Raw genomic sequence first — 12,860 nt, forward strand, 5'->3', positions numbered from 1 at the left:
CAGGGTATCCACAAGGTGAAAGCCAGGCATCACACCGCGAGGGGCCGTTGTGGAGATTAAGCAAGCTATTGCCCAGAGTCGCAGAGTGTGAACCCGTGAGTTGAGGAGGCACCGGAGCGAGAATTAACGAGTCCGTGGAATTTTTGAGCCCAAGACCCGCCGAGGCGGGGAATTGAACCCTGGTCCCGGGCCGAACTCAGGCTCCAGGTCTGCCGCCTCTAACCCCTGAGCCACACTTCTCCAAGGGGACCATGCGGCGCCAGGGCCGAAGCCGCCGGCATCAAAGGCTTAGGGCCCCCAGCCGAGTCAGCGGGACCCGAAGGTGCGCCGGCGGAGTCCAGGTGCCCGTAGAAACTCCAAAGCTGGGCTGGGGTCGCTCCGGGTCCCGGCAAGGGAGGGAAACTCGGAGTAAATCCTTCGGGCTCCGCAAGTGGAACCGCGGGAGGGGCACCACCCGCATCCCTCATCGAGTCGGCCGACCTATGGGGAGAAGTCGAAGAGCGACAATGCTTCTTTGACTTCTTCTTATGCTTCGACTTACCTGAGGAGTGTGAAGACTTCGAAGAGGACTGGTGCTGGTGGCTCCGCGACCGGTCCCTCGACCTCCCAAGCAACTGGGACCTCGCAGTGGTGTGGAACCGACTGTCGGGCCTCCAGAAGCTTTCGGGACCGCTCCCGAAAAGACTTCGGATTCATGGTCCGGCAGTCGGAGTACGACTTGGGATCTTGGTTGCGCTTCAAGCTAAACAGGCACATACGGTGCGGATCCGTCACCGCCATCAGCCGGCTGCAGGAGTCGCAAGCCTTGAAATTGGGCATCCCTGACGTGCACCAGGAGCCGAAGACTCAAAAACGGTGTTGACAAAAGTCGCCAAAAGGTGACTGTAGGTACCGCTCTCTCCGGATCTGCGCTGACTGGCGTGGTGGAAAAAGAAAGAACTGACGTCAGCGCGTTAGGGCGGCGTCTAAGTAGCTACTGTGATGTCATCCCGGCGACCATGAAGCCAACGACGAACGCAGAGCCAACCGACGCCACCTTTCGACACGCAGGGGTACTGCTGACGAAAAACTTTCTGGATCCAGTCTGACGACTGGGGGTAATTCTAAGGTAAGGAATCTATAACTAATTGTCTCTTTCAGATTGTCTAAGCGCCTGCCTTCTTTGTATGGTGGGGTAGAGATGGGAGTGGTAGGATTCTTGGAGCAACATTGTGCCGCTTTTGAAATCACAGAATCTGGCTTGTGAAGTCATGGAATCTGGCTTGGGATGACCTAGAGATAAGCGGGGGAATCCTCTGAAGCCATGTATTTTTTTTTATCTATGTGAGTTAGCACTGCAGCCACAGTTGCTGAATTCTTCATGATGTAAATCCCCTTATTCCAGATATTGTCAATGATGGGGATGGCCCGAACTGACATGGCCTGCAGATCTTGGAAAAGGAACATGGCACCTGTACATCACCCTGCCTGGGTTGCGAGGAGTATGATATTGATAGTCTTCATAATGCCTCTTTGTGGGAGGGGCATAATAATAGTGGTAATATTGCTCTTCTTCCATGTCGTCCTCATCCTGGTATTTGACCTGGAGTTCTGATGGGCTATGTGCTGATATATAGATAGTCTATTAAACTGACTGTTTATTGCCATTATAGCCTATGATAGTGACACATACTGCTTTACTATGGTACAGTGGGACTCCCACTCCGACAATGGGGAAGGATACAAGCATGTCAATCTAGGAAAGATCTGATACTGGAGAACCACTGTGCCCACTAGGTTTATATTTAGACTGTAATGGTCACTTTTAAGAGTAAACCTGTTCCACTAGAAAGGGGAAAAGGGAGAGGAAATCAAGTCTTCAATGTGTAGATCACACCAATGTTTTGTTTAACATGCAAACCACCTCCCAACACCTCATACTGCCAAAGCCATAAGACCAATGCAAAAATAAGACTTGACCATCAAATTACAATTTCATATATAAATAAAAAAGATAGTTGACTGTTTGACCAGAACATAATATGTCCCACCCTATGAAAAGGATACAGAATACATCAAGTTATTCTATCTGACAACACTAATGTGCTGTCCAATCCATTAAGCCACATTTGGCTAATGTTAACCTCCCTTTCACCAGTTCCAAGTATAGTTTGTGGCCAATACAGGGGCCCAAGACACACACCTTTTCTCCATCTCCAGCTTGATATCAATGCCTTGCTTTTCCAACAACTCTTTCTGTGCAAAGTTCCAGTCCACTGACTCCACCTGCGTTTCCAGAATGGTACTCTTCTCCCTCTCCTGTCTTGCTTGCTCAGGGTGATTGAACCGGAACACATGGTTCTTTCCGAGTACTACCCTGTTGCCTGCAGAGACCAGAAAGACACAAACTGAAGGTAATGAGGGGAAATAATATAATCAGACACAGAAAAGTGAGGAAGGAGAACAGGCTAGAAAATAGAGTTGGCTAAATTTCCCAAGCAGCACAAGGTTTTGAACCTTTGAAGTCTGAGGTTATATTTACAGACATTTATGTACAAAATAAAAAAAATTGTAGAAATAGGACCTCTCTCAAGAGAAGGCATTTGGGTAATGGAAACTGTAGAACAGATTTAACGTCAGCTTTCTCGCCATTTGAATGGATTTTGAGTCGGCCATGCAACAGTGCTATGAAACAGTATAAAGGTGTTCAGTCCAGGATGTTTATGTTATGCGAAAACAAAACTGTGATGCATACAACTGGCCACTAGTGCTGAAGAAATCCTGCAATAATGAAGTCTGCTTTATTTGTTTCTTAGAGTAAGGTGTAAGTACATTAGATTTGCTAAACGTGGTCAAAATTTGCACACCATATTTTAGCGAATCAAATATTTTGTGAAGAGACCTATGTACTAAAAGAACAAGTTACTTACCTTCGGTAACGCATTACTCTACCAGATAACGTGTTGACCGAAGGTAAGTAACTTGTTCATCTGATAGAGATTGCTAGCTGCAGATTCCTAACCTTTGAATTAGATACCAAAGCCATACAATCCCGGCGGTGGGTTGCAGACCATTACCTTTCACAAGGAAGTCCTGCAGGACCGAACAAGCAAAATGCCCATCCCTGTGAAGCTCACTGTCCAGGGAGTAGTGCTTGGCAAACGTACTCAAAGATGCCCACGGTGCTGTCTGACAGATGTCCAGGACTGGGCCACCCCGAGCCAAGGCCGCAGTCGGAGCCTTTCCTGGTGGAATGGTCCCTTAATCCCTCAGGGGGCTGCTTCTTAGCCAGGGCATATCAGATCTTAATGCAGAGAACCACTCAATGAGAGATGGTCTATTTCTGCACTGCCCGCCCCTTCTTGGCTCCCACGTACCCCACAAAGAGTTGGTCGTCCACCTTAAAGGGATGCGGGGGAGCAAAGAAGGTGGGCAGCGTGACAGACTGACCCAAATGGAATGGGGTCATCACCTTTGCAAGAACAAAGCAAGAGTGCGAAGCACCACTTTGTCTGGAAAGGACATCATGTAGGGAGGCGTACAAGCTAGTTCCTGCAACTCACTCTCCGGACTGATGTAATCGCCACTCGGAAGGCTGTCTTGATAGTAAGCAGCCGGAGAAGACAGCTGTGTACAGGCATGAAGGGAGCACATATCAGATAAGTGAGGACTAAATTAAGGACCCACTGTGGCATAACAAAGGGCGTGGGGGGAAACAAGTGAGCCATTCCCTTCAAACACCTATTTACAATTGGAGACCTAAAGAGAGAGGGTTGGTCTGGCAGCTGCAAAAAAGCAGACAGAGCAGAAAGATAACCCTTACGAGTTCCCAAAGCAGAGCCCTGTTAGTCAATGGTTAGAATGAACAGAAGAACAGTGGAAAGAGAAGCAAAAAAGAGGGCCAATGCACCTTTCTGTACAGTATAATACAAATTTCTGCCAACGGCAGGCATATACCGTCTTAGTGAAGGGCCACCAAAATAACATTACATACTTCATTAGGAAAGTTAAAAGCCATCAACTGCCGCCGCTCAATCTGCACGTATGGAGGCATAGGGTTCACAGGTTCGGGTGGAAGACCCTGCCCTGCTGCTGCGACAGATGATCCTCCTGATCTGATCCGAGGATCGATGCTCATTTTCAGAAGCTCTTGATACCAGACTCTTCTCGCCCAGTCTGGAGCCACAAGAATGACTTGGACCGGTTGCTCCTGACATTCTTCAGAACCCTGGGCAGGAGTGGTATGGGCGGAAAGGCCTGAGCTCCACTCGCAATGAAATGCACCGAAACTCCAGCGAGCAGTAATGCTGACACTGTGTGTTCTCTTTGGAGCGAACAGAGACCTTGCGCCACCTCCGACTGTAGACACCATTCGTAATCCGCTAGGCATCGACAGATGAGTTCATCTCCCCTGGTTTTCAGAGAATCTGCTAGGTATTAAACCACCAGGGTTATGCCCTGTCGTTCCAGCCATGTCCAGGGACGCATGGCCTCTCGACAACGGGTTCACGACCCCACTCCGCCCTGCACGTTGCAGTACCACATGGCAGTGTTGTTGTCCATGAACACCTGCACTAACTTCCCCTTGACAGAGGGAAGGAATGTTTTCAAAGGCAATCTAATCGCTCCAAGCTCCAACAAATTGATGTGGAGCCTGACTCCGCAGGAGACCAGTGTCCCCTGATCTCCACCTCTCCCAGATGGCCGCCCCATCCCAGAAGTGACATCTGGTTGGTGAAGGGAGAGGGGTCTGCCTTTGACCCAATCGCGGTTTGTCAACCACCACTGAAGATCTCTCTAAGTTCCTTCCGTGATCTGGACCACATCGTGGGATTACCCTGATGCTGTGCCCACTGGAACTTCAGGTCCCACTGCAGAGCTTGCATACGCCACCTGGCATGCTTTACCAACAGGATGTAGGAGGCCATGAGGCCCACCAGCCTCTGAGTCCGTCTCACCGAAATGCAGGCTAGAGGCTGAAACATTGGAATCATAATCTGAATATCCTTGCCAGTGGTTGTGCTAGGGGAAGACTGACACCCTAACCAGTATAGATAAGCTGTGATCACTGCCATAACCTTGGTGAACACCTGAGGGGCACTGGAAAGACCAGAGGGGTGCACGGTAAACTGAAAGTGCTTGCGGCCTACCTTAAACCACAGATAACACCTGTGGACCGGCAGGAAGGGGATGTGAAAGTGCGCATCCTGTAGCGCCAACGCTACCATCCAGTCTTCTTGATCCAGAGCAGACAAGACGTGAGCTACAGTGAGCATCTTGAATTTCTCCTTTTTGAGGAAGAGATGGGCGGTCCGAAGATCTAAAATGGGCCGCAAACCTTTTTCTTTTTCTGAATCATAAAGTAGTGGGAATAACAGCCACTGCCTACTTCTGAAACAAGGACCCTCTCTATAGTTCCCTTGGCGAAGAGAGCTGCAACTTCCTCTTGGAGCAATTTTAAATGATCCTCCGCCAGCCATTCTTGAGTTGGCAGAATGGGAGGAGGAAAAGAAAGGAAAGGCAGAGAACAGCCCTCCTGAATGATCTGCAAGACCCACTTGTCCGATGTTATGGACCTCCAGTGGGGGAGAGGATTATGTATTCTCCCACCAACTGGAGTGGTGTGGTCTTGCAGTATCGGGGTAGGAGTGCTTGGTGGCTGTGGCTTTCGAGGGCAAGGTGTCACTCAACTTCTGGCGTCCATTCTTTGAACGGAATGAACCATGTCCTCGCACAACTTTGGAAGTCTGCACAGGACAGTGACTGGGATAGGGCTGACACGGCTGAAAACCCCTTCCGTTGCCATGAAAGGGGCAAAAGCTAGACTGGCCACGAGGTGTAGAAGAGAAGCCCAAGAATCTGGCTGTAACTTGAGAGTCCTTGAAACTCACTAAGGAAGTATACCTTTTCCCCAAAAAGACAGAATCCATCCAAGGGCATGTCCATCAAATTTGCCTGGACATAGCCCGAGAAGCCAGTCTTCCTAAGCCAGGTGTGATGTCTCAAGGCCAGTGTCGAAGAAATCAATCTGCCCAGCGAATCAGTTGTGTCAAGACCACACATTATGGTGAATTTTGCAGCATTTTTCCCATCCTTAACTACCTGAGAGAGCACAGCCCAGGCCTCCTCTGGTACATGTGGCAGCACTTGTGCACCCGTCTCCCAAAGGAAGTGGGAAAAATGGCCCAATAATCATGCAGTATTCACCAACTGCAATGCCAGGTCGGAGGAAGAAAACATCATCTTTCCAAGTGATTCCAGCCTCTTGAATTCCCTATCCGGAGGGGCGGAAGGGAACGCGTCCCAGGATGTAGAAACCTGCACTATCAAGCTTTTAGGGGTAGGGAGTTGGCTGAGGAGCTTTGTGTCACCTTGTGCAATTGTCCTATTCACAGGAGCCCCTGTGCCAGGCTTGGACCACGTGCCTAGAAGGACATCAGCAGTGGAAGTCCCAGGTTGAAGTATTTCAGTCAGGAGATTAGTCCTGACCTGCACAGGAGGAAACTCTAGTCCAAGGACCTCGGCTGCACTCAACCACCATGGCATAAGATTCTCCCTCCTCCATAGCCATAGTTGGCAGAGAGAGCATTTATTTATTTATTTCCAACACTTGTAAATCGCACTGTCACCTAGCAGGCATCCTGGCGCTAACATATGTGTGCCCAACTGGGCTCATGCTAAGGGGTCTCGTCAGAGTAGCAAAGTTACTAGGGAAGAGCCAGGTCTTTAATCTCTTCCGGAACGGAAGAAGATCCTCCAGTTGTCTCAACTCAAATGGAAGATTGTTCCATAGTCGGCCAGCAGAGGTACTAAAGGCTCTACCTCCCGATTTAATTTTTGTAAATCTTGGCACTTTCACCGTTCTGGCTGAGGAGCGAAGGCTCCTACCAGGGACATACCAGGCAAATTTCTTCTGCATGCAGGGTCTTGAACACTATGCAGAGAGACTTAAACTGGACTCTTTGCAGTATAGGGAGTCAGTGCAGCTCTGACAAGGCTAACTTAGCTGACTTAGCTGCTATTGTTTGAATCCTCTGGTGCCTCTCTTTCAAATATCTCGGGGACTCCAGCAGCAGGACATTGCAGTAGTCCAGTCTACTTAGGAGGGTGCTTCGTACTACCAATGCTCGGGCTTGAACTGGCAGGACCGGAAGAATCTTCTGAAGGACTCTGATAATAGCAAAGCAGCTCCCCACGGTTTTATTGACCTGTGAGTCAAGGGTCAATTTGTTATTAAACATGATTCCCAGATTCCGTACCTTCTCCCCGGGGGTCAGTGTACTGGCTGAAGCTGAAGGCCAGAAGTTCGTAGGTAGTAATGGGGAGACTTCCCTGACTCACAGTAAAGAATCTCGGTTTTATCAGCATTGAATTGTAGCAAGTTCTCTCTCAGTCACTGTGCTGTATCTCGCAGGCAAGCATGAAACACTTCCAGGGGTGTAGACTGTTCTTCTTTATTTATTTATAAAGCTTGTAAAGCGGACCGTCGCCTAACAGGCATCTTGGCGCTGGAGCTCCATGAACATGGCCGAAGGACAGCTATATAACAACACTCAAACCCTAGGGAACAGCCAGGTCTTCAAAGATTTTCTGAACGGGAGAAGTTCATCTAGTTGCCTAATCTCCCAAGGTAGGCTGTTCCAAAGCTTTGCCGCAGCCACCCTGAAAGATCTTCCCCCTGCCCTGACTTTTTTTAAACTAGGGACTCTCACTGGACGGGCTGACGAGGAGCGCAGCACCCTGGCGGGGAAGTACCAGGTAAATTTATCCTGCAGCGATCTGGGTCCAAGCCCGTGAAGGGCCTTAAAAACAAGGCAGAGTGACTTAAATTGTATTCTCTGCCTGAAGGGAAGCCAGTGAAGTTCGGCCAGGGCCGCGGAGGCTGACGTTCTTCTAGGCCATCCCAGGGCCATTCTGGCCGCTGCTGACTGGACTCTTTGAAGCCTATCAAGCAGAAAACTGGGAGACTCGAGCAAAAGTGCGTTACAATAATCGAGTCTACTCAGGATAGTGCATCTGGTCACCAGAGCCCGAGCAGAGGAAGGAAGAAGTGGCATAATCTTACAAAGGGACCTAATCAGGGCAAAGCAGGAGGATACAGTTTTTGCAACCTGGGCCTCCATAGTCACCTTGTTGTCCAGCATAACCCCTAGGTTACGCACTGTTTTAACAGGAGAAACCTTAGTGGCTATTTCAGGGGGCCAGAGATTAACCGGAAAAGGGTGTGGAATCTTGCTCCCTGCATAGAGGAGCAGTTCAGTTTTGCCAGCGTTAAATTGCAGGGAATTAACCTGCAGCCAGCCAGCAACATCCTGAAAACACTCATGGAAGGTACCAACCAATATTGAACCCTCCCCCTCAAAGGAGAGGATCAGGAGGGGCGTGGCCAAACGAGCCGCGAAATGGCCACCTAACTAGCGAGATCCGCCGGCTGCTTTATAAATGCTGAAATAATCCTGGCTGTTTCGGGTAACTAATGCCCGACTTCAGGTTCCACTGGCATCGCATGGTCTAAGGCGCAATTACACCAAATTTCGAAGCCCTGACACGTATGCTGCTGCGTCTGCAGGACCCGGAGATCTGGACTGAGGAGGAGTCGTGCTGAGATCCGGCGGGGCCGGAGAGCAAGCCCGGGCGCCCGGCACAAATCGAGACCGAGGAGGCACGGGTCTGGCCTCTCGTGTGGCGGGAAGACGGAAATCGACACAAAGCCCACACGCAAGGAAGTGGGGTAAGGCTACGACTCCCGCTGTAGGCTACCTCTGCATAAACACTCTTAATGTGGGATTAAATCTCCCTTACTCGAACTAATGACTGGCCGGGAGGAATCAGCAGTGAGACGGCCGCCATTTTGTATTGGGCTGGCTCGCCATGTAACCTAGCGCGAATACGGCCGGGTGGAGGAATACCATAAACTCCAAAAATAAATCATTGAACTCTGGGCGTATGTGTCGTGTGTGTATGCGACCTGACACAGGACAAGAAAAGTCGGGAATACGCACGCTGAATCTGCGACATAAGACAGAGACCTACATCGCACGCACGAGAGCTGGAGGGCATACAAACTATGCCCGGGCGGGCTGGCACAGCTTCTACACATTAGCGATGCGTGCGGTGACCACCACTGACCAGGCGTGACAGGGGAAACTTTGGTCTTTACAATGCCACTCTGAATACATGTTTATTTGTGACACTGGCTTCCACAGCACGCCCCATGCACCCGATTGGGTCCACGACCTGTATCTCGCCATAGCAGGCTGCCGCGGATGTGCGTGCTGAGTAACCCTAGCCCTATTGTCGCTTTGCACGCAGCAACCCCAACCGGCCGATACATGATATTGTGGGACTCCCTGAGGTTGTGACGCTGGCCTACAAATCTCCCCAGTTGGCGACCTCGTGCATACAGATAAGCATCACCGGAAGATAGTGAGTGCTGTCTGCCTGACTAGTGCTACCTGATTTGGGCTGTACCCGCTTCACGATCCTGGGCCATAAGATATTGAAAGGTCAGGCTTGCTGAGGACCTGGTGGCTGTGCACAAAGACTAACCCAACTACCACATCATGGGTAAGGGTGACCCCCGAAACCGAAGCTCACATTTGCGCAAAAAAGACAGTCCAAACAAGCGAAACAAGAACTCATGGCTACAGCGGGGTCGTCACAAGAGTCTCCTCCAGAATTAGAGGTCACCGCCCTCATGCTTGAGGTAAGATCCAGCCTCAAAAGTATAGACGCCAAGCTGGATGCCATGACGGCACAACTAGAAAATGTACGATCCCAAGTTGCCACGCACGAAACACGGCTAGATAGCCTTGAAAATCAACAAACGGAGTGCAGTGAGTTTCAGCATGAGACCAAAACGCACATTACCAACATGGAAAATAGAATGGAGTTGCTGTGCGCCAAGGTGGATGATTTAGAGGCACGCTCTCGGAGATGCAACATTTGGATCACGGGAATTCCGGAGACCACAGCGATGGGGAAAATGGAAGTCTTCATTACTGAACTCCTGCATGACATCTTTGACCCGAGCCTCTCTCCGGTGTTCACTGTGGAGCGGGCGCACAGAACACTAGGGAAGAAACCGCCTGTTGGGGGCACGCCGAGACCGATCCTGGTGAAACTGCTCAACTACCAGGACAGAGACTTGATATTGCGTTTGGCAAGGGAGAAGGGAAAGATAACGCATAAAGGGAACAATATATCTTTCTATCCGGATTTTACGCCACTTGTGCAGGCGGCCCGCAAAGAGTTTTTGCCAGCCAAGAAGCTGCTGCTCCAGGCTGAGATCCCATACTCCCTCCTATACCCGGCGAAACTAAAGGTCGTACACGAAGGCACAGCGCACCACTTCCTCGATGCCAGATCTGCTCTAAAATTTGCGAAGCACGTATGTGGGCCTAAATCGAAGAGGAAAGCCCAAACTGAGGTTGAAGGTGCTGGTGCAATGAGTGATAAAGATTGAGGTGCAATTGCCCCACTATGCTGTCATCTCTGGATAGAGCTCACCTCCTGCTGGTACTACTAAGGCGGTCCCACTAAGTATACTGCTATGTTCCTAAGGTTATGCAACGTGTGGAAAGGACTGTCTGGCCCTTGATTTGTGTACTGACTTTACATTTGCTTAATACTGCGTGATATTTCAATTGCCTTTGGTCCTTGTTGCCTGATCGTGGATTCGATCCTTGTACTAGATAAACAGCTTATAATAGTGCAGCCACCCTGTGCAAGCAGGGGTGTACGCTCTAGATGCCGCGCCTCCGAGGGGTGTCTCCTGCAATTCAAACGTTTTACTGTTCTAACGCCATAGGCGTGTTAGGGGGGGGGTTTCGACACAACCTGATTGGGGGGTTGGTGTGGGAGGGGGGGAGGTCTGGGGAACGGGGAAGCTTGGCGAGTTGTCAGTGCAACATGAACAAGAATCATTGGTTTGTTGTACAATGTTCTAATATGGATCAATCAGAATCTACATTCAATACTTTAGACAGAGGACGATGGGTATGACAAAAGTCCTAACATTGAACCTTAGGGGCCTAAATGATGGCAGAAAGTCTAGATTGATGCACAGCTATCTACTAAGGCAGTGTTTCCCAAACTGTGGTCCGCGGACCCCCAGAGGTCCGTGACACATTACCAGGGGGTCCGTAGGCAACAGTTTTAAAAACACAGACACTTTCTTGTATCATTAGCAGCTTTCCAGCAACAATAAAAGTGTCAAGAGAATGCCAGTGATTAATGTACTTGCTGGAGAGTGAGGAGAGTTTTGTTCAGTGGCAGCTTTGATTTAACTAAAGTAGCACAGAGGGTTATTAATGTGCCTACTGCAAAGAACGTGTAACATGCATCTTAAAAAGCAGCATTTTATGTGCCTAGGTTCGTGGTTACTGCTTTTGTCACAGAGATTCTTTTGTTACTGTGCACTTCATAAGTGACAATCGTAATCTAGCAGAGGGACACATAAACTGTCATCAAAGAGCTGCTTGCAAACTGCATGGTACCAGTTAGTAACTTATATTTTGTCCCAGTTATTAATTATCCTGATGCTGCTAAAAAGATATATTTGGGTGGAAATACATTTGTAATGTTAAAGTCAATGCTAGCCACTGTGTTATGTTCTGAATCCTGAGTTTGTGCTTTTCCAGACCAAGCACTTTTATATACACACCGATTTACATGTATGATTCAATGTCTCTATATGTGTGTGATGTAAAGTGCTCTGACATCCTACAATGGTATGAGAGATGCTATAAAACAAATGAAATACATGTGACAGAGGGGCTATTACTTCAATATAAAATACTAAGGGGCAGATGTACGATTTGTTTTTATATGCGCGAACGGGTTCGCGAACCCGTTTGCGCATGCAAAAAGCTATTGGGCCATGTACATAGGCTATTTCGCGAGTCGCAATTTGTTTGCGACTCTCTAAATAGGTTTTGCAACTTGCTATTTGGAAGGGGCATTCCCTTCCAAATAGCGAGTCTCAAAACCATGTACAAATGTTTGCGGTCGCAAAACAGTCACAATTACCACCTACTTCAAGTAGATGGTAATGCATTTGCAAGTGGTCCCCAGGGGACCCCTTCCCCTTTGCAAATGCATGCAAAATTATTTTTTAAGGGCAGGCAGTGGTCCCAGTGACCTCTGCCTGCCCTTAGAAAATTTAAAGAAAACGTTTCATTTTTTAAATTTTTTTAAATGCATGGTAAACAAGCTGCATTTTTTTTAAAACTGCTTTATTTAAAAGCAGTCCGAGACATGGTGGCCTGCAGAGCCCAGCAGGCCGCCATTGCTGGGAGGGCTGGCATTCCCAATGGGCTTGCAAATTGCGAGAGGCTCAATAATATTAATGAACTTCGGAATTTGCGACCCCATTGGGAATCCCAAACCGTGTTAAACACACTGTTGTACATTTTATTTAGTGACTCGCAATTTGCCACTCACAATGTGTCGCCAATTGCGAGGCGCTAAATGAAATGGTCTTACATCTGGCCCCAAAATCCTTAGTACTTTGAGTATTTGTTTTGTGTGCACACGTGTGTATTTTTTTCGAATCACTGTTTTAATGTTTGAAATTTAACTCATACAAATTGCTTGGGGGTCCCCGGCTTCCAGTGGTAACTCAATGGGGGTCCTCAGGAGTCAAAAGTTTGGGAACCACTGTACTAATGCATAACATTGACATCTGTTTCTTACAAGAGACACACATTAACTCCACGGCCTCTCCGAGGCTCAAGCATTCAAGATGGGGGCCCACATACTCGGCTATATTCTCTAATTATGCCAGAGGAGTGGCGATACTGGTGCGCAGAGGTATTGACTGGAGAGAACCCACGGTGATTAGTGACAAGGATGGCAGATATGTGGTGATACATGGAACC

General features: G+C 48.8%; 1 protein-coding gene across 1 annotated transcript in view; it reads right to left on the reverse strand.

Annotated features, from left to right (window-relative positions):
• The window catches only part of KIF1C (kinesin family member 1C), a 912,154-nt gene that overhangs the window by 93,391 nt on the left and 805,903 nt on the right, over positions 1–12,860 (reverse strand). The window contains exon 19 of the mRNA XM_086946204.1: positions 2,183–2,363. Within this exon, the coding sequence (XP_086802330.1) occupies positions 2,183–2,363 (181 nt within the window). The remainder of the gene's footprint in view (positions 1–2,182; positions 2,364–12,860) is intronic.

Source organism: Lissotriton vulgaris, chromosome 12 (assembly GCF_964263255.1).
Source record: "Lissotriton vulgaris chromosome 12, aLisVul1.2, whole genome shotgun sequence".
In the NCBI taxonomy this organism is placed as follows: Eukaryota; Metazoa; Chordata; class Amphibia; order Caudata; family Salamandridae; genus Lissotriton; species Lissotriton vulgaris.